The 20,532-nt window shown below is 37.3% G+C and overlaps 1 protein-coding gene across 2 annotated transcripts in view; it reads left to right on the top strand.

The window, feature by feature from the left end:
• The window catches only part of LOC306873941 (vang-like protein 1), a 103,197-nt gene that overhangs the window by 58,710 nt on the left and 23,955 nt on the right, over positions 1 to 20,532 (top strand). Inside the window, exons 4-7 of one of the 2 annotated variants that reach the window (XM_079423538.1) lie at positions 13,397 to 13,828; positions 14,729 to 14,904; positions 19,275 to 19,408; positions 19,609 to 19,644. In XM_079423538.1, the coding sequence (XP_079279664.1) occupies positions 13,397 to 13,828; positions 14,729 to 14,904; positions 19,275 to 19,408; positions 19,609 to 19,644 (778 nt within the window). The remainder of the gene's footprint in view (positions 1 to 13,396; positions 13,829 to 14,728; positions 14,905 to 19,274; positions 19,409 to 19,608; positions 19,645 to 20,532) is intronic. The other variant, XM_079423539.1, reaches the window with a different exon arrangement.

Raw genomic sequence — 20,532 nt, 5'->3', positions numbered from 1 at the left:
TTCAATGTTTATTTCTGTATCTAGTGCCTTTAAAGCCTCTTCACTTAATTTTGGCAAGTGTAGTCCTTCTAGAAAACTATCAATATTTTTCTGGTCAGATTTCCCTATGGAAGTATAAACCTCTTCATAAAACTCTGCAAAATTTTGATTTATTTCCTTTGGATTGGTTATTATTTTTCCCTCTTTGTTCTTAATTTGATATATGGCATTAGCAGCTTCATGTTGTCTTAATTGCCGCGCTAAAAGGTTGTGAGGCTTATCACCTAATTCATAGTATCTTTGTTTAACCTTACATAATAACTTTAGCACCCTGCTAGATAATAGCGAATTATATTCATATTTTAATGCCATAATTTCTTTCAGTAACACAGTATTTGGGCTATTTTTGTGTAAACTTTCTAATCTGGTAAGAGTTCTTTCTATTTCAGTCATTCTCATCCTAACTTTCTTCCTTTGAGCCATCTCAAATGCTATTATTTCCCCTCTAACTACAGCCTTCAATGCCTCCCATAAATTTGAATCATGCACATCACCCTTATCATTCATTTCTATAAATTGCTCAATCTTTTTTTCCAGATTTTTATTAAATTCTTCATCTTTTAATAGTGCGTTATTTAACTTCCATCTAAATTCTCCTCTTAAATTATCTAATCTAAGGTCAACTGACTGAGGAGCATGATCTGATATTATAATATTGTGATATTGTGACTTGCATGTATTTGGTACTAAATTTGAATCTAGCAGAAAAAAATGAATGCGCGAATATGACTTGTGCACATGAGAGTAAAAAGAAAAATCTCTATCTGAGGGATTAAGAATTCTCCATATATCTACGATGTTTAGGGATTGCATATACTGTTTTAACAATGCATTAGATTTAGATGTCTCACTGGCAATCTGACTCGGTTGTCTATCAAGCACGTTGTCCAGCACACAGTTGAAATCACCTCCAATAATTATATTTGATTCAGAAATACTGGGGATTAGTTTAAATATTTTTTGAAAAAAGAAGGGGTCGTCGTGATTTGGTGCATACAAATTAACTAAAGTAATTTGTTTCGAATTTATAGATCCCAAGACAATAATATATCTGCCATTTATATCAGTTATAGTCTTCTGATGAACAAACGGTACATTCTTACGTATCAAAATAGCCACACCCCTAGCTTTGGTGGAGAATGTAGACTGATACATTTGTGCAATCCAATTAGACTTTAGATGTGTTTCTTGAATAAAACTTATATCTGCTTTTAAAGATTTCAGGTGTAGAAGAACTTTTCCACGCTTTACAGGGCTATTAATTCCCCTAACATTCCAGCTAATAAGCCTAATATTGCCTAGTCTATCACTATGATCTTTACTGTGAATATCAGTTGACATTCATGTAACTAAGAAAAGATAAATAAATAAAAATTATGAAACCGTACCATAACCAAAACAAGAACATTTGGACCTTCTTTAGAACTTGTATATTTAAACACAACCAACAGAACACCCACACGAATTTCCCTCCCTCCCACCCTATGCTTCCAAGAAGGGAACTATGAAACCTAGCTCCACTCCCCCCCATTCACAAAAAAAAACCTTACCGGCGACTGTATACTATAGCCACCTACACTCCTCCGCAAACAGTTCAATATACTGTCCGCTTTAAGGATATATAGTCTTTAGTATTCATGTCCATATGTTGAACCTTAGGTTTCCTCACTGTGCAAAGTCTCTGTACACTGTAAAATGTAATTAGTTGACCTTACTTAAAAAAAGTATGCAAACTCATTGCCTCAAAAAAATTAAGCAAAGTAAACTTAAGATTAGTGAGTTAAAAAAGCTTGTTTATTTTAAGTGTGCAGTACTAAATCAAGTAGTACCACTAACAGGTTTTTTTATGTTCATGTAACTTAATAGCCATGCTTAGTGTTAACTTATTTTTTTCATTTTGTGTGGATTGCTTGATATACATTTAACCCCACTTAGAATTACTAAATACCTACAACTTAACACTTTTAGTTCTGCTCACTCATTTTTCAAGTTCACTTAAATTAAAGAAACCAATTTCCTTTAATGGGTCCTTGTTGCAGCTGCCCAGGTTTGGGTCCAACATGTGGCCTTTTCTCTCCCCCATTTCTTATCTATTTTTGCTGTTACTATCTAATAAAGGCTCAAGCAGGAGCACACCACAAACATAGAATTTAAAAGAACACTCACTGGGTTGATTCAGCTCTATTACAACATTTATTCAATGCACATTCAAGTACAAAACAGCAGCTAAACAACGAAGTTGTGGTTTGATTTAACTGTATAAAATGACATGGAAAAATACTAAAAAAAAAAATAAAAACATTTCTGTGAGCTAATTCTATGCATATAACAGTCTCCCAATATTAAACAGGTAAACACCTGATAAATACAGGACTTCAGTGCATGCAAAATCAGTGCATTTAAATATGTTTTCACACTGGATCGTTACAATAAAGCAAACAAAATATATTTGGTATGGTTAAACTAAAGCTATGGAGATACAACAAGGTCTACACATTCTCAAACAGTGACACTGACTTTTCAACCTACAAAATACATCAATCACTGTACAAAATGCATGTTGTATATCGAGCAGATAGGATTACATCTATGTCAACACAGGTATAGTTTTATAATCATGCAGACTGTAGGATTACAAATTTAAGAATGTGTTTAAGATCTATGGAAGACATTTTCTGCCAAATTTAAATAAATTAAATGATTAAAATGAAAATTAAAACCAGATTAACAATTTCATTACAGAAAACTGTATGCAAAATGTGTGACAAAATTGAGAATGAAATGAAATGATTTCATCACAGTGACAGTGCATCATCCCTGTCAAATTGAAAAATAAAATGCAATTGGTGATTTCACATTTCATTTTCACTAGTCTCGAGGCAAGACTGCCAATATTAAAATGAAATTTTGTTTTGAGTGTGTGTGAGTGTGTCTGTGTTTGAATCTGTGTGTGTGAGCCTGTGTGTGTCTGAGTCTGTGTTTGAGTGTGTGTGAGTGTGTGTCTGTGTTTGAATCTCTGTGTGAGTGAGTCTTTTTGAATGTGTGAGTGTGTGTGAGCCTGTGTTTGAGTGTGTGTGTGTCTGAGTCTGTGTTTGAGTTTGAGTGTGTGTGAGTGTGCATCCGTGTTTGAATCTGTGTGTGAGTCTTTTTGAATATGTGTGTGAGCCTGTGTTTGAGTGTGTCAGTAAGTTTGAGTGCGTGTGTGTGTCCACCTCCAGGTCCAGGTTGGTGTGTGTGTGTCCACTTCCATCTCCAGGTTGGTGTGTGTGTGTGTGTGTGTCTGAGTCTGTGTGAGTGTGTGTCTGTGAGTCTTTTTGAATGTGTGAGTGAGCCTGTGTTTGAGTGTGTGTGTCTGAGTCTGTATTTGAGTGTGTGTCTGTGTTTGAATCTGTGTGTGTGAGTCTTTTTGAATGTGTGAGTGAGCCTGTGTTTGAGTGTGTGTGTGTCTGTGTTTGAGTGTGTGTCTGTGTTTGAATCTGTGCGTGCGAGTCTTTTTGAATGTGAGTGTGTCTGAGTCTGTGTTTGAGTGTGTGTGAGCCTGTGTGTGTCTGAGTCTGTGTTTGAGTGTGTGTGAGCCTGTGTGTGTCTGAGTCTGTGTTTGAGTGTGTGTCTGTGTTTGAATGTGTGAGTGTGTGAGCCTGTGTGTGTCTGAGTCTGTGTTTTGAGTGTGTGTGTGTGTGTGTGTGTGTGTCTGTTTGAATCTGTGTGTGAGTCTTTGAATGTGTGAGCCTGTGTTTGAGTGTGCGAGTGTGTGTGAGCCTGTGTTTGAGTGTGTGTGTGTGTGTGTGAGAGAGAGTTTGAGTCTGTGTGTGTGTGTGTGAGCCTGTCTTTGAGTGTGTCAGTAAGTTTGAGTGTGTGTGTGTGAGAGAGAGAGAGTTTGAGTGTGTGTGAGCCTGTGTGTGTGTTTTAAGCGGTAATGTTTAAGTAAGTAACAAAATGTGCAGTACTTACACGTCCACTGCATAGGAAACGGTTTGTCTTTTTGAAAAATCTGAAAAGAAAAGATCATTTTAGCATCAAGCCTAGCAACATAAAGACAAAAACACTAACATGCAGTACCAGACTTGAAATACCAGAGCTATAGGAAAAACTAAATCCTTGCAAAAATCTAAATATCAAGCTTTCAATCACTGAACTTCATTAAGACAAGTGAACAGCAGTACAAAAGGTAAATGGTAAATGACTCACTTATGTGGTTAGACATCAAGGGAATTGTAGTCCTGGGTATGATGGACTAGAAGTCGAACCCAGAGTATCTATAGAGACAGTCCAGAAATACTAATTACATCAAATATTTGAAATTCAAAATATGCACAAAATATTCTGTATGATGAAATATACTATAATGATTAAATAATTTCAACACACAAGATAGATTTATTTTGATTTTCTTAAATTGATTTGCTTTTGTTGTAATCCAATTGCTCTGATGCAAGCATAACTTTTACTTTAGCATGCAATAATAATAATATATTTATTAGTTGAAAATACCTTTTATTGCTGGGATTCATCACCATCTGCTTGAGCCTGGAAGGGGACAGTTAAAAAAATACTACAATTTAACACAACCAAAGCTCACAAACAAGTACATATGAAAACTGTAGCATAGGCCTATAACCCACAACGACAGTTCCCAGTATTAAAATGTACATATTATGTACAAGATGACTTTAAAGAATAATGTAAGCCACTGAGTATGCCAGCAAATACGTTCCCTATCATAACAGACTATGATAAACTGAGTGTAAAGATCTTTTCAGACAGGTAAACAGTAAACACTCTTGTCTGTACCAAGTCTGATCTGGGTACTACACGTGGTAACCATGGAAACAGCACAGCTACGAATATCGACTAGCTGCTAGTGTTAAGTGCGAAGTGTTAAATAAAAAAAACATTAAGTGACTGTGGTGATATCCCCAATCATATGTCGACACACAGTGGTAATCCTGTTTTTGATAAACACTGTTATTGTTGGTAGCTAAAGTTAGCTAAATTAGTATAGTCCTAACTTTACAGACTATCTTAAAATAAAATTATAACGTTACATCCAGACTTGTTCTGATGTTCTGCCTGAGCTTATAAACAACAGTTATAACGCTCAGGAAACTCACAAACCGCCGGGATCAGTCTGTCATCATGCTAGTCAGTAGCAGCTAACTTACTCGACGACAAAAGTTACTGGCATGGCGGGTGGGCGCGGGCGCGTGACGAGCACGCCCGCGACCGTTACACTAAAGTTTTTCCTCAATTTTAACGTGACAAATTAACGTGACCTATTTTCAACACCGAGGAAGTTATGGATTGAAAAAATAATAAAGTAATGACCAAGTTTCATCAAAATATAGCCACTATATGTCCATAATATAGTTAGCTAGCGTTAGCCGACATTACTACACACATCATTACTAGCAAGCACAAAACACTGGCGCAGATTTACAGAAACAAAACGGTCTGCACAATGGTAAAATATTTACTCACCAAATGAGTGTGCCAAGCACAAGAATCGCTGTTATGCTGACGACAATCACAAGTGCCGTTGCGATGTTTAGGTCCAGCTCAATGGGATCCAGCTTCATCTGGTCGGTCAGTTGGGGCATGATGTGACATGTACCGTTTGAAAAATTACGAATCCCGCCACGCCAAGACCCGCCTTACGAAGCAGCTTGATTGGTTGGGGATTATTGATTGATCTGCGCATGCCCACAGGTCATAAACTTACTTTTTCTAAATTAATCCAACTCGAGTAGACTGAGCTGGTAAGATTTTTCAACCTCAAAGTACAAGTAACTTACTAAAAGCGAGTGTTAATAGCAGGTTGATAAAAACTGATTGAGGTCAATTTACTATTTTTAATTAAATACCATGTTTGCATTTACAGTGTAGAGCAGATCACCTTTTATTCAGACATATTGTTAGTTCCATTATGACCACCTTGCACTTCCCTCGTAGATTTCCAGTTTGGGACCGTAGTCATCAGAAATTTTTCAGCGTCGGAAGGCATTTCAAAAGTTTTAGTTTCCTCTCCTACCGTCACGATGAATTTCGCCGGGAATTTGAAGCCACATCTTATGTTTCTTTCCTTGCATTTGTTCCTTATGTCGTTGAAGTCCTGCCGCTTCTTCATCGTTCCCGACGTTAAATCTGGGTAGATCTGAACACTGTCACCTTTAAAACGCAGAGGAGCCTTCTGTCTTGCTAGGCGTAGTACGAGCTCTTTCACTTGGAGATGGTGCAGTCTAGCAATGATAGCTCGCGGTCTATTGCCGGCGGCTGGCCTCGCGCTTCTGTGAGCCATGTCGATTTGGATCGGTTTATCAAAGTTATCTTGCCCAAGCAACTCTGGAAGTAACGAGCTGACGAACTCAGAGGGCTTGCCATTTTCCAACTTTTCTTTAATTCCCATTATGCGGATATTGTGCCTGCGAGAACGCGATTCCAGATCCTCCAGCTTTGCCTGTATGAGAGCCGTCTCAGTAGCCATCTTTGCATTTAGCCTCTCGAGGGATTCAATACGGCCTTCGTGAGCCTGCACAGCCTCTTCTGTTTCTTCAACTTGAGCAGTCATGTCAGTCAGCGCCGATGACACATTAGAAAGTTTAGAAGATAGTTCGCCCAGTCTTTGATCCACTGTCTTATTCAAAGCACTGATTGCAGACATAAGATCCTCATTTGTAGTCGGTGTAGACATAAGATCCTCATTTGTAGCCTCAGTTTCACCCGCGATTGCCTCGGCAACTTTTTCGCCCTCTTCTGCTCCTTTTTCCGATTTCTTAACTTTATTTGGCTTCGTCATGTTGCGGTGTAGATCTTAATATATTCGGCTACAAAGCACAGTTTATTAGTTTGCCTTATTTAGGACATTTTTTTAATATTTAAGTGGAGCCAAGAAATACACGTCTACTCCATGCGCGTACAAACCGGAAGCCCATTTGATTTTTTTTAATGCAATGTTTACATAATTGAACAATATTTGAAAGCTACATGCTAATGTTTTGATGTAATGAGTTGTGTACCTAAACATTTTGTAAATGTGTAGTATTGTTTGTGAAAATGTTTTCTTTTTTTTGTAATCTAATTTTTTAGGTGTTATATTTACTTAATGTTTTTTAGTGTATAAATAAAAGACATTTAAAAGTCAAGTCTCTCTCACTCACACACATATCCTTTCTCATTCAAGCCTGCAGACTAAAACAGTATGTAATATTAGTAATATGATATGTGTGAGAAATAAAATGACTCGGATGAAATTGAAAGGAACATAACAGACAACAGTAAGTGATGAACAGAGATATAGAGATGTTGTCTAAACATCAACAAGACTTGCAAGCAATATTTTCTAAGAGAGAGAGTTGAATGTAACTGTAAGTATTACAATGGGCGTCTACACAGAGCCCCTAATTGGTCGGTTATGTTGTTTGCCATCTCTCCCTGGTGAGTGGAATTGTTTATTTAATGGACTGATGACCTCCCTCTTCCTTGCTTCTTTCCTCTCCTTGGATATCACATGTGACATACCCTCCCTCATCTCTTGGACTCTTCCAAAGCCTTTTATTTAACCTCAGCACATGGGCATGAAACAGCTTAGATTGCATGACGGGTAATTTTTTGCAATAAGACAAAAGCAAGTCATTGAGCAGTGGATTTCGAGTGGAGTGATTGCTTTGCTTGCTACCTCAGAGAGTGAAAAACAACAATTGCAAATATAAGTTCCATTGTAATGGCAAAACCAGGGCAGGCTGAGATCAGTATGGAAGAACTGGAATTAGACAGTGAACCTTCAGAACAGCACAGATCACTGCCTGCACATCCTCGTCAGGTAGGACAACTATTAACCTATTAAGCTCTTTAATCTCAAAAGAAATGACAGTATCCTGTCCAGGCGCCTGCTATGAAATCTCTCGACTGCTTGAGGTTTGCCAACAATTCTTTTTACTTTTATAGAGCAGTGTAAGTCCCTGTTGAGTGTGTATTTTTTCTACATGACCCTGAACGTCAGGTAGCCTATGGTGTTAGATAATATTATAAAGTTACAAGGTAGTGAAATATACATTTATTGGGATCCAATAGAATATTGTGTATTAGGACAAGCACAAATGTAAGAACACTATAGGCTACTGCTTCTCTGAAACTGTCGGGGAAAAAAAATTAAAGTTATGGAGGACTTCTTGCATAGTTACTTTTTTTTCTCCTTTGGCTAACACATATGTAATGGTATTGCCTTGAATCGTATGACTCATGCATGTCAAAATTCACATTGGGTGGAAAAAGACTGTCCTTATTTTTCTTCTTTTTGTGCTAAATATAAGTCAATATCTCTCCATCTGAGAGCATCTACATTTTCTCTCTCTCTCCCTCTCTCTCCCTCTCTTATGCCTCTAAAGTGCACCTCTCAACAAAGCTTTAAACAAAAAGCCCAATCAGATTGAGGTTCATCACATCCCTTGTGCAGGCCTGATGTTATTCTGTATATATAGTGCTTAGAGCATCTGTTCACTTCAGAACTGCAGGGCAGTAATAGGATCAGTGCTACAGTCAGACCTGTGTTACTATGTAAGTGATCTACGTGTTTTTCTGTGAATGAGAAAATAATTCACAGTACAAGAATAAAACATAAATGACAAAATATGAGATCAAGTAGTCTGTAATTTTTTAAATATTGTAAAATTAGAATAGAATATATATTGAATAAAAATAATAAATGAAATAAAAACATAAAGCACAAAAATCTTGCAGATTTTTTATGTAGAAAAGGTACATCATCTCTCTCTAATAAGAGTGACTGAAATGTAATAATTGTGACTTCCAGACTAATAAATACAAAATTACGAAGTAAACAACTCATTTACTCAGACATCACCATTTTCATGGTATTGAGATTGCGGATGACTGTGATTGTGGTAAAACTGAGCATTAGTCACCACAAAGTCAAACTGTGTCATTTCCCTACTCTGTTCTTTTATTTTTATTTGTACAATCCTGCATATCATAAGTGAAAATTTGCCCCAGGAAGATAAAATCATGTGTAGAACAATATGTAGGTTCAGTCCCTTAGTGTTCCTCCCAGAGGAGAACCTGCAATGTATTCTTGAAAAGAATAAAAGCAACTTGTCCTGGCCCTATATTAAGTATATTACTATTAACATACTTAATATAGGGGAAGTTATGGCCTAATGGTTAGAGAGTCGGACTCGTAATCCAAAGGTTGCGGGTTCGAGTCTCGGGCCGGCAGGGATTGTAGATGGGGGAGTGAATGTCCAGCGCTCTCTCCACCCTCAATACCACGACTGAGGTGCCCTTGAGCAAGGCACCGAACCCCCAACTGCTCCCCGGGCGCCGCAGCATAAATGGCTGCCCACTGCTCCGGGTGTGTGTTCACGGTGTGTGTGTGTTCACTGCTGTGTGTGTGCACGTTGGATGGGTTAAATGCAGAGCACGAATTCCGAGTATGGGTCACCATACTTGGCAGTATGTCACTTCACTTCATTAAAAAGAACCACATCTTCTATGGGCCTTCACCCACCAAAAAAACTTCTGTAAATTCAGCAGTCCATGCTGACAATATCAGACTTGCAAATGTAGATACAGTTTTATATACAGTACTATATCTAGTATATAGTATTTATATACTACAGTATATCTAGTATATATATAATATGCTATATCTCTCCGTAAAAGTCAACATTGATATTGAAATAAAACTGACTGTGAAAAGGGGTCTTAAATCTTGGCCTGCAGGCCAAAACTAAAATATTGTTCTACAAAGCTTTAATGCTCTCAGTCCATATGCTCCTAGTGGTCTAGTCAGAATACTCTGCAGGTCTTGTGGAAACCTTGTTAATGTGTCTCTCAACCCCAGAGGCACTATATAGTTTCCTCTCCAAGGGATCCAGTCATTTAATGCATGTCTTGTGTGTTATAGTACTCTAGTTTTAGATGTTATATTAATACACATTTTATCTCAAATGTCTCAAGCCTGGCACTCTTTCTCCTTCCCCATATCTTATCTTTCTATATCACTTCATCCCTTTATGCAATCCTGCTTTATACATCAACTCTATCTATTATCGTGTGCACTCATTCAATCCCACCATGCATTTTAATAATGAGTATATAACCAATGTACAATCAACAGCTAGCCACAAGGAAATACCCATGCACTGTGAGCGATGCACCAAATTAATTCCTGCATCTCTCGTCAAAAGATTTCATCCACAGCACTTCCCAGTTTGTTGTCCTGGAAAACAGATCTGCCATAGTGTGCCCCAGGGATCTGTCTTGTGCTTTTTAGTATTTTTATGCTTCCACTAGGACAAATTGTTAAGAAATATGATTTAGGGTATCACTTTTTATGCTGATGATAGCTACATTTACATCAGCTCATCAAATTTATATCAGGCCATGGAATGCACTTCCTTGAACTGTTAGATATGCTCCCTTACACATCTTTTTAAAATAGTTAATATCTATTATAGGTATTCAGATAATTCATGAAATCATTATAGAAAGATAATAAAGCTAAATTGATTAGCTGTTCAATAGGATGTTGACTTATTGTTTGTTTTTACTGTATTATACTCTGTGTTATCCTGTTACTCACCTATGCATTTAACAAAACCTTAAATAAAGTCCTTTTAATTGGTTAACAGTCATCTGTCTGCTGCCTTACCTGACAGTAATGGATTTTCCATCACATCCATTCATTCTCAAAACCTCTCGTCCTACGTAGTCACAGATGATGAATTTTTTATAATTAATTCTGAATTACATAGCTCTCCTCAGACTAATTTAACCAACATGGTTATTTCAGATCTTTCAGTCTGAGCATATTTGAATACACAGACAACCATTCTAAGTTGCCCTTGCACTCCTGTATTCACCACACCGCTATCACTTTAGCCTGAGGTGCTGAATGCTTCAGTGACTCTTCCTGGGTTCAGCATGTGCTGATGTGATCTCATAAATGTAGGCTGTTTATATTATAATAATAATAATAATAATAACTTTATTTTTATATAGCGCCTTTAAACAATTTCTCAAAGCGCTTCACATAATAAAACGAAACAAATAAAAGTACAACACACAAAAGACAACTAATTAAAAACAGACTAAGATATCATTTAAAATCAAAACAGTCAAGAAAAAGCTAACCTAAAAAAATGAGTTTTTAAATAAGACTTAAAAATGCTTAAATTCTGAGCATCTCTAATTTGTAGAGGGAGTACATTCCAAAGCCTGGGAGCATAGGAAGAAAAAGCCCTGTCCCCTACAGAGCGCATCCGTGTCTGAGGAACTACCAATAAACCAGCTTGTGAAGATCGTAAATGACGCTTAGGTGTATATAAAGTTAAAAGAGCAGACATATATTGAGGGGCCAGACCATGCAGTGCCTTATATGTGAGCATAAGAATTTTAAAATCAACTCTAAACCTGACCGGGAGCCAATGCAAAGACTTGAGAATTGGTGTAATATGCTCATTTTTTCTGGCACCAGTCAGGATCCTAGCAGCGGAGTTTTGCACATATTGCAATTTATTAAGTGTGGTTTTAGGAACCCCAGCAAGAAGTGCATTACAGTAGTCAATGCGAGAAAAAACTAGGGTGTTTATAAGCCTTTCAGTCACAGGAAGGGATAGCATAGAACGGAGTCTCGCAATATTTCTGAGATGAAAAAAAGAGTTTTTGACAATATACTGCACGTGATAGTCAAAAGATAAACTCGAGTCAAATATTACTCCTAAATTTTTTAATTTAGGCTGTGACTCCAAAACAGAACCATCGATGTTTAAAATTATTGAACCAGTTTTACGAAGCTGATAAGAAGTGCCAATAAGCAGGACCTCAGTCTTATCATTGTTTAGACAGAGGAAATTTTCAGACATCCATATTTTTATCTCAGAAATACAATGTGTTAAGAAAGGTACGTCCAAATTTTGACCAGGCCTAGAATGAATATAAATCTGAGTGTCGTCTGCATAAAAATGATAGTTAAGCCCAAGTGATCTTAAAAGCAGACCGAGTGGAAATATGTAAATGCTAAAAAGTAAAGGGCCTAAAATTGAACCTTGAGGAACACCCGTGCGGACAGAGCCCATCTCAGACCTTGAACCATTCATATAAACAAACTGTTGACGATCAGTGAGGTAAGATCTAAACCAAGTTAAAACAGTCTCAGAAACACCAAAGACAGTTTCCAGACGTTTTCCAACGTTCATTATACTCAGCGAGGAGGAAAAGCAAACAAAGCTATGGTCCAGTAGCTAAGCTAGAACAAGATTTTGTTACATTTGTCAATGTTTCAATTTGTCTAGAAGCAGTTTGATTGTAGTGCTTTTATCTTTTTTGTTTCATTTGATGATATCTTTTAAATAGGTCAAAGAATGCAGCAAATTTTGCTTTAATAAATTAAAAGTACAATTAATCAAATTTAAATCCCAAAATGAACTAGTATCCGTTAATACTGAAGCACAAAAAGACTGCTACGTAAATCTGAAGCATGCTGTGTGTCTGTCTCAGTATCAAGTATGTGTGATCCTCATCTGTCATCTCACTATATGAGGGCATGAACACATGAACTTCATCTCCAGAGCTGCTCTGAGTCACTTCACCAGCATTTCACCATTTCACTTGAGTAAATTATTTTCAGATGCACACAAAAACTCTAGTAGGGCCACCCTACAATTTAGCTCCAAGACACTTGCTTGGAAGTTTTTGGTAATCCTGAAGATCACTGCTTATGTTGCATGAGTGCTTTACTATTGGCAGAACCAGTTCAATGGGTTTAAATATTGTGACTGTTACTATGATTTTGGGAAACAGTCTTGACTAGTTAATTTCTCCAGCAGTGCATCACAGTAGTTAAAGCATATAGTATATAGTATATCCTGTACAACGAGTGTTACGACGTTGTACAGGATATACACCCCAGCTCAGTATTGCAGTGCTCATAGTGCTTGAGCGTTTGGCTTCATGCACGGCTTAAAACGGACTCAAACAGACTATGTGATGGTTAAGGAATGCTGCAAAAACTAACTAAATCAATACATCAGAGTCTCTTCAACTTAGAACACTTTTTTAATGCCCCAAAGGTAGATTTTTATTAATTTAACTTTTTCCTATATAAAGAGTATGTTAAAATGACTGGAAATGGTATTTTGGGCAAATGTACCTGAAGTCCACAAGGCCAAAATTGCCAATAGTTGAAAGAGGCTTCACATTGTTTATTAAGCTCTCTCACTCTTACATCCTATTGGTCTATTGGTTACCCCCTCCTTATGCGTTAATGATGCTGAACTATGCACTAGACTTGAGTTTAATCCCTCTCTATTTCCCCATGCCCTCATCCCTCTTTCTTTTGCAGGATGATAACTGGGGTGAGACTACAACAGCTGTCACTGGCACCTCAGAACACTCTCTATCTCAGGAGGACATTGTTCGCATCAGCAAAGACCTCGATGACAGCGTGGGCCTGGACTGCAAACGTTATCTAAATGTGGCTCTGTCTGTCATTCTGGGACTCATAGTTTTTCTGACTCCACTTGCCTTCCTTATCCTGCCTCACCTGCTCTGGCCTGATAGACTGAGAGCCTGTGGAACGGCCTGTGAAGGTCTCTTTATATCTGTGGCATTTAAACTGCTGATTTTATTGTTGGCAGTGTGGGCTCTATTCTTTAGGCCACCCAGGGCTGGTTTGCCTAGAATCTTCGTCTTTCGAGCCCTACTAGCCACATTAGTGATACTGTTTGTGCTTTCCTATTGGTTGTTTTATGGAGTACGCATCCTGGACTCACAGGTGAGACTAAAAGTGTGCCTACTTATTCCAAAAAATTTAAATTCTGTAATCATTTACTCATCCTCCTGTTATTCAAACCTTTATGAAACCTTTATTCTTCTGCACAACCAAAAGTAAGATATTTTGAAAAATGCTTTAACTCAGCTTAACATTTCCTTATTTATTACACATGCATACAGGTTTGGAATTACGTGTCCGTGAGTAAATGATGAGAATTTTCATTTTGGGCTAAACTTTTCAATAAACTGAAGTGTACAGTGAAGTGTGCAGTTTCAAACTGTCTGAAAAGTGCCAAGTATTAGTGTAGCCCACACTAAATACAGACTAACCCTAACTAACTTCAGTTAAGTGTGGATTGCAGTAATGAGTAATAGATTAAATCAAGGTTTGTCTCTACAATTATGTTGCACCAAATTTAAGTTTGTTTAAAATAAGGCAGACGTGCATTTAAGCTATTTAGGTTAAACATTTTTAACCTGATTTTAAATTGCAATTTAGATATATTATCTTTAATCCTGTTGCTCCATTACTTTAAACTTTAATATAAAAATTAGTCAGGGATGAACTTTAAATATAAGGAGATGAGGAGGTGTAAATAATAATAAAATCACCTACAGTTAAAATATGTGGCTAACTAAACAAAGACAAGCAGTGTAGCTGCTTTTACATGTAAAAACCGAAGTGTACTTTTGGCTTAACTGCACCAACACTAAAAATATTAAGCTAACTAGCATGATCATCTATGTGTGAGTACTAGTCCCAATTTCCTCTTTGTAAATTTAAAATATCAACATGTTAACATATCACAGAAAAACATTTCCAGTAATGTTATGTACCAGCTAATTCTCATATTACCCTACTTTATGTAAAAGTCACTGACATTCTCTCTATCTGTTCCAGGATGAGGACTACCAAGGGATTGTGCAGTATGCGGTTTCTCTAGTGGACGCTCTGCTCTTTATCCACTACCTGGCCATCGTGCTGCTGGAGCTCAGACAGTTACAGCCATTCTTCTCTCTCTGTGTCATACGCTCCACGGATGGAGCAACACAACACTATAACTTGGGTCAACTCAGGTTAGAACTCTGTCAACAAACTGCTAGATTTATGTAGTTATGAAAAATTCATTTTTAAATGTATTATGCAAAATGGCAATGCAATATGTAAAATGGCAATGTATTTCTGTATTGAAATGTACATTTTCCCAAACATATGTGCAACGTTTAGTGCAAATTGAAAATGAAAATTCAATTAAATGATTTACATTTTTTATTTCCTACACTAGTTTTAATATACAAATTAAAAACATATTTTAACGCTTTATACACTACCAGTCGAAAGTTTTTGAACAGTAAGAATTCTGTTCTGCGTTTATTTGATCCAAATACAGCAAAAGCAGTAATATTGTGAAATATTTTTACTATTTAAAATAACTGCTGTCTATTTGTATTTATTTTAAAATGTAATTTATTCTTGTGATTTCAAAGATGAATTTTTAGCATCATTACTCCAATACAACAATCAACAATACAAAAAAATGCCCTAAAAATGTTTTCTTGAAAAGCATATTAGAATGATTTCTTAAGGATCATGTATCACTGAAGACTGAAGTAATGATGCTGAAAATGTAGCTTTGATCATAGGAATAAATTCCTTTCTTCTATCCCATAATAGAGCGTGTGTCACATGGCACCTAAGCTTCACACATGCCTCGAGATTTCTCATTGTTTACACTCCAATTGATGTATGTGACCATCAGAGCTGGGTAGATTACTTACAAATTGTAATCCGTTACTGATTCCAGATTACATGACAAAAATTGTAGTCAGTAACGTAATCCGTTACATTACACATTTTAGGTAATATAATCAGATTACTTTTAGATTACTTTTGATTTAACTTGTTTATCACATTGATTTAAATGGCATTATCTTGTACCATAATGATGTAAAAAATGCAAAGAGTAAGAAAACTTGTTCCATTCATTGTAATTTACAACATGACGTACATTAAACAGGTGTCCTGGCCAAATTCCTTCCACTGGCCCTCGTCAATCATATTTATATATTTATATTTATATTTTATTTATATTTATTTATTTATTCATTTAGCTGACGCTTTTATCCAAAGCGACTTACAATTGCTATATATGTCAGAGGTCGCACGCCTCTGGAGCAACTAGGGGTTAAGTGTCTTGCTCAGGGACACATTGGTGTCTCACAGTGGATTCGAACCCGGGTCTCTCACACCAAAGGCATGTGTCTTATCCACTGCGCCATCACCACCCCCCAATCATGGCCTCCCAATAATCCCCATCCACTAGATTGGCTCTATGACTCTCTCTCCTTTCCACCTGCAGCTGGTGTGTGGTGAGTACACTGGCACCGTTGTGCTGTGGCTGCCATCACATCATCCAAGTGGATGCTGCACACTGGTGGTGGTTGAGGAGAGACCCCCTATATGATTGTAAAGCGCTTTGGGTGTACAACAATACGCATTAAAGCGCTATATAAATGCCTCATACATTTTTTTTAAAAAATCGTAGTGTAGACCGTAAGAGATCTTGTGACAGGTGAAAAACTTTTGGTTCATGGTGAATATAGACCTACTGTGCGTCCTGTTGCCGAACCCTGCCTTGATGTAACGATTGACTTAAACTACATTTATCACGGGTATTTAATGAAAATGCAATTTAAACATCTTAAAGGGATAGTTCACCCAAAAATGAAAATGTTATGTTTATCTGTTTACCCCAAGGGCATCCAAGATGTAGGTGACTTTGTTTCTTCAGTAGAACACAAACGAAGATTTTTAACTCAAACCGCTGCAGTCTGTCAGTCATATAATGTCAGTCAATGGAACTCGTGGCTTTTAGAGAGAAAAAATCATATACTGACGAAACCAAATTAAACCTTGCGGCTCGAGATGATAATTGAGGTCTAAAGACACGAAACGATCGGTCTGTGCAAGAAACTGAACAGTATTTATTAAATTTTTTACCTCTGATCTGCTGCACGGTCCAACTGTCCTGAGCTCGTTCACACAACAGCCGGCACGTGGCGCGTCTTCTTCTTCTTGCTTTACGGCAGATCGCATATATCATCCTATATTCCCCCTCCTTTTTCTTTTCTGCAAATATGATAGCTAATCATTTCCAACTCCAATACATCTATGTCAAATACACCAATCAGACAGATCTTTTCAGATTTACATATCCTTTCCTTTTCACTCTAATGTTATTAAATTGAAGCTCTTCCTGCTGTTTCTGTTCTGCTCTACTTTGTCACCATTATAAGAGCTGGAGCCAGGCATCTGTGTCTCTCGTTAGGCGTCTGGCATGGATGCTGTCATGTTTTTATAATTACACACCCAATGGCTTGTTTATATTCATACTGACATCCTGAAAACATTGCAACCCTAGTCTTAGATCAGCTGCAAAAACGTGATCCTAATACACTTAGCAAGTGCCATTGGCACAAAACAATACAAAAAAGTAGACCACCTCTCTTTTATTTTCTCTCCTTCTGAGTGTCTGTTGTGTGGTGAGGTGTCTGCTCATCCTCAGAGTGGACAGAAGAGCATCTGTAGCATGCATGTAAATAGGAAGCACATGCCGTGATCAAGCACAAGCTCACTACAATCAGGTTAGCATGGCTTAACAAATCACGCAAGCTTCTGGCTGAGGCATCTGGCCCCAGTACAACTGTCGCCGTGTTGAGTGACCCAAGCACACTCATACTTAGCAGCTGGTGGAGTCTGTTATCCTGAGGCCAAGTGTGTCATTTTCTCTTCTGTCTGGGAGACATGAACGACACTTTATTACTGTTTCCCTCTGGCATAAACCCAAAGCACACATGATTTCCAGTAAAGCAACATTGTTTAATGCCTACAGTTTGAAAAGTCTATTTTGTTTGACTATTTTTTCTGAATGACATACTAAACCCTTAGAGACCCACAGCAGAAAAACTCAAACACATATTACATATTACAATTGGGTTGAAAGTAACCCAATTTGGGTTGTTTTGCACCCCACAGATAAGTCAAATATAGATGTACCCACCCTGGGTTATTTTCATTTAACCCATAATAATAGGTTGATTTATGCTATTCTTTTGCTTTAAATAGGAATACTATTTCATATTTCCAGACAAATTTAAATCCTGTAAAAAATGTTTGTTCATGCGAATCATTCGTGATCCAGCTTCACATACAGAATAAGTGATTATAAAGTTATTTTTTAATGAATTTTTGCAAATTGCCTTTCCTAATAATGTGCTAGTTAGCAAGTTTCACGATGAATGCAGCTAAAGTTTACAGTCTTGTGAGAACGGCTCATCACCCCACGGAAGGGAGGGGTGGGGTGAGCAGTAGCTCATTAACATTTAAAGGGACATGCACCAAAATGGGTTGCTGTGAACAGAGCTGTTTTTGACAAGATAAAAAGGGTGTTGTTTTACACTACCATTGAGAAATTTAGACCCTAAAGAATCTTATAAACTTGTGGAAATTGGGCATCCGATGACCCCTTTAATGTATACAAAATTTAAAGATTTTTTTTTTATTATTATTAAACTCCAAACATTTTAGAAATAAACATTTAAAATTTATAACATTTTATTTCAAGTGTAATCAACTGTTCTGTTATAATTTTTTCAATTATAACCCAATTTATGATCCAATAGACTCAACAATAAAGTAATAAATCAACATAAATCAGATAACTTCAACAACAACTCTCAGATAATAAAACAAAATAAAACTATAAACCATAGATAAAGTACTCTAGAAAGAAAAACTATCGTTGCCTGGATACTCAATTATAACATTGGTGAAATTTTGCTACATTAAAGCTCAGCATTGCAGTTTTGCACTATGTGAGAACCACTACAACCCCAAAACAAAGTGTTCATAAATACCATGTTTTTATTCCTAAAAACACAACAGTATCAGTGCTTGGATCTCTGAGGGTAAAAATCACTGACATTGCCATTAAATCAGAGATTTAGATGTTGTTTTGCACATAGATTAGATGTTCACTTAGATGAACTCTAATTGTAGGATAACTATATATTTTTTCATAAAAACAAGGTAGCGTTATGAAGTTGTCCTCTATGGGAACATATAATTCCTCATGCAAAATAATTTTGATAATATACAGCCACTATTAACTCCACACTATTCTTTTTTTAGACAATTATTGAACAAATCTGAATCAACACTTAACTGACCACAGTCGAACATTGACACTATTTTTCTTCTTCCTTTTTATTTTTTTTTTTTATTTTATTTTTTTTAGAGATGCTTAACAGCAGAATTTATCTCTGTTTGCATCATTGAATCATTATTGTCCTATTTATTCCTGTAAAGCTGCTTTGAAACAATCTGTATTGTATGAAGCGCTATATAAATAAGTGACTTTTCTTCTTCTGGTCTTATCCATGTGTAGCATCCAGAGGGCAGCAGTGGTTATCCTAGAGAACTACTACAAAGACTTCCCAGTCCATAACCCTGCGATGCTAACAGCTTCCAAGTCCCGCGCTGCCAAACACCTGGCAGGCCTTAAAGTCTACAATGTGGATGGTGAGTTCACAACCACGCGAGCATACAGGAATCATTAGAAATGTGTTTCTCCTCTCAAATGCTTTTCCAGTTTAGTCATTTTAACTCAGACGACTGTACCAGTTGTACTGAAGTGATGTTGTGATAAATTCTTTGTGACCACTGACAATCATGCTGTTGTTAACAGTTATCTTCTGTGGTTTTGTGTCCCTGCCTAAAAGCCTTTAAAATGAAACTGAAAACTTACCTTTTGGACAGTAAGTGGATCATTAAACTGTTTTGTCCCTTTATTTTGGCCCTGAACACTTTGTTGCTGCACAGTAATCACTGATGAATGAGCACATGTTTTTTGGGTACCAAAGTGAAAGTTTTGTGATAATTTCGTTCATATATCAGGGGTGGTGATGGCGCAGTGGATAAGACACATGCCTTTGGTGTGAGAGACCCGGGTTCGAATCCACTGTGAGACACCAATGTGTCCCTGAGCAAGACACTTAACCCCTAGTTGCTCCAGAGGCGTGCGACCTCTGACATATATAGCAATTGTAAGTCGCTTTGGATAAAAGCGTCAGCTAAATGAATAAATGTAAATGTATATTTATTGGCACATCTTCTAGTTATGCAGAGGTCACACAGAATCGTCCGCAATTTCAAAAAGAAGTAACTATGTCTGTTTTTGAAGCAATTGATAGCAAAATTTTGGAAGAAATAGTACAGCACCTTAAATGACGGCAGCCATATCACCCTGCAGCCCAAGACTGGTTGCCCACTGAAGCTAAGCAGGGTTGAGCCTGGTCAATACCTGGATGGGAGACCTTCTGGGAAAACTAGGTTGCTGCTGGAAGAGGTGTTAGTAAGGCCAGCAGGGGGTACTCACCCTGCAGTCTGTGTGGGTCCTAATGCCCCTGTATAGTGACGGGGATACATACTGTCAAAAGCACCGTCTTTCGGATGAGAGGTTAAACCGAGGTCCTGACTCTCTGTGTTCATAAAAAAATCCCAGGATGTCTTTCGAAAAAGAGTAGGGATGTAACCCCGGCATCCTGGCCAAATTTGCGCATTGGCCTCTGACCATCATGGCCTCCTAATCATCCCCATACACTGATTGGCTGCATCACTTTGTCTCCTCTCCACCAATAAGCTGG

The sequence above is a fragment of the Barbus barbus genome (assembly GCF_936440315.1).
Source record: "Barbus barbus genome assembly, chromosome: 8".
In the NCBI taxonomy this organism is placed as follows: domain Eukaryota; kingdom Metazoa; phylum Chordata; class Actinopteri; order Cypriniformes; family Cyprinidae; genus Barbus; species Barbus barbus.
This window is presented reverse-complemented; position numbering and strand designations above follow the sequence as displayed.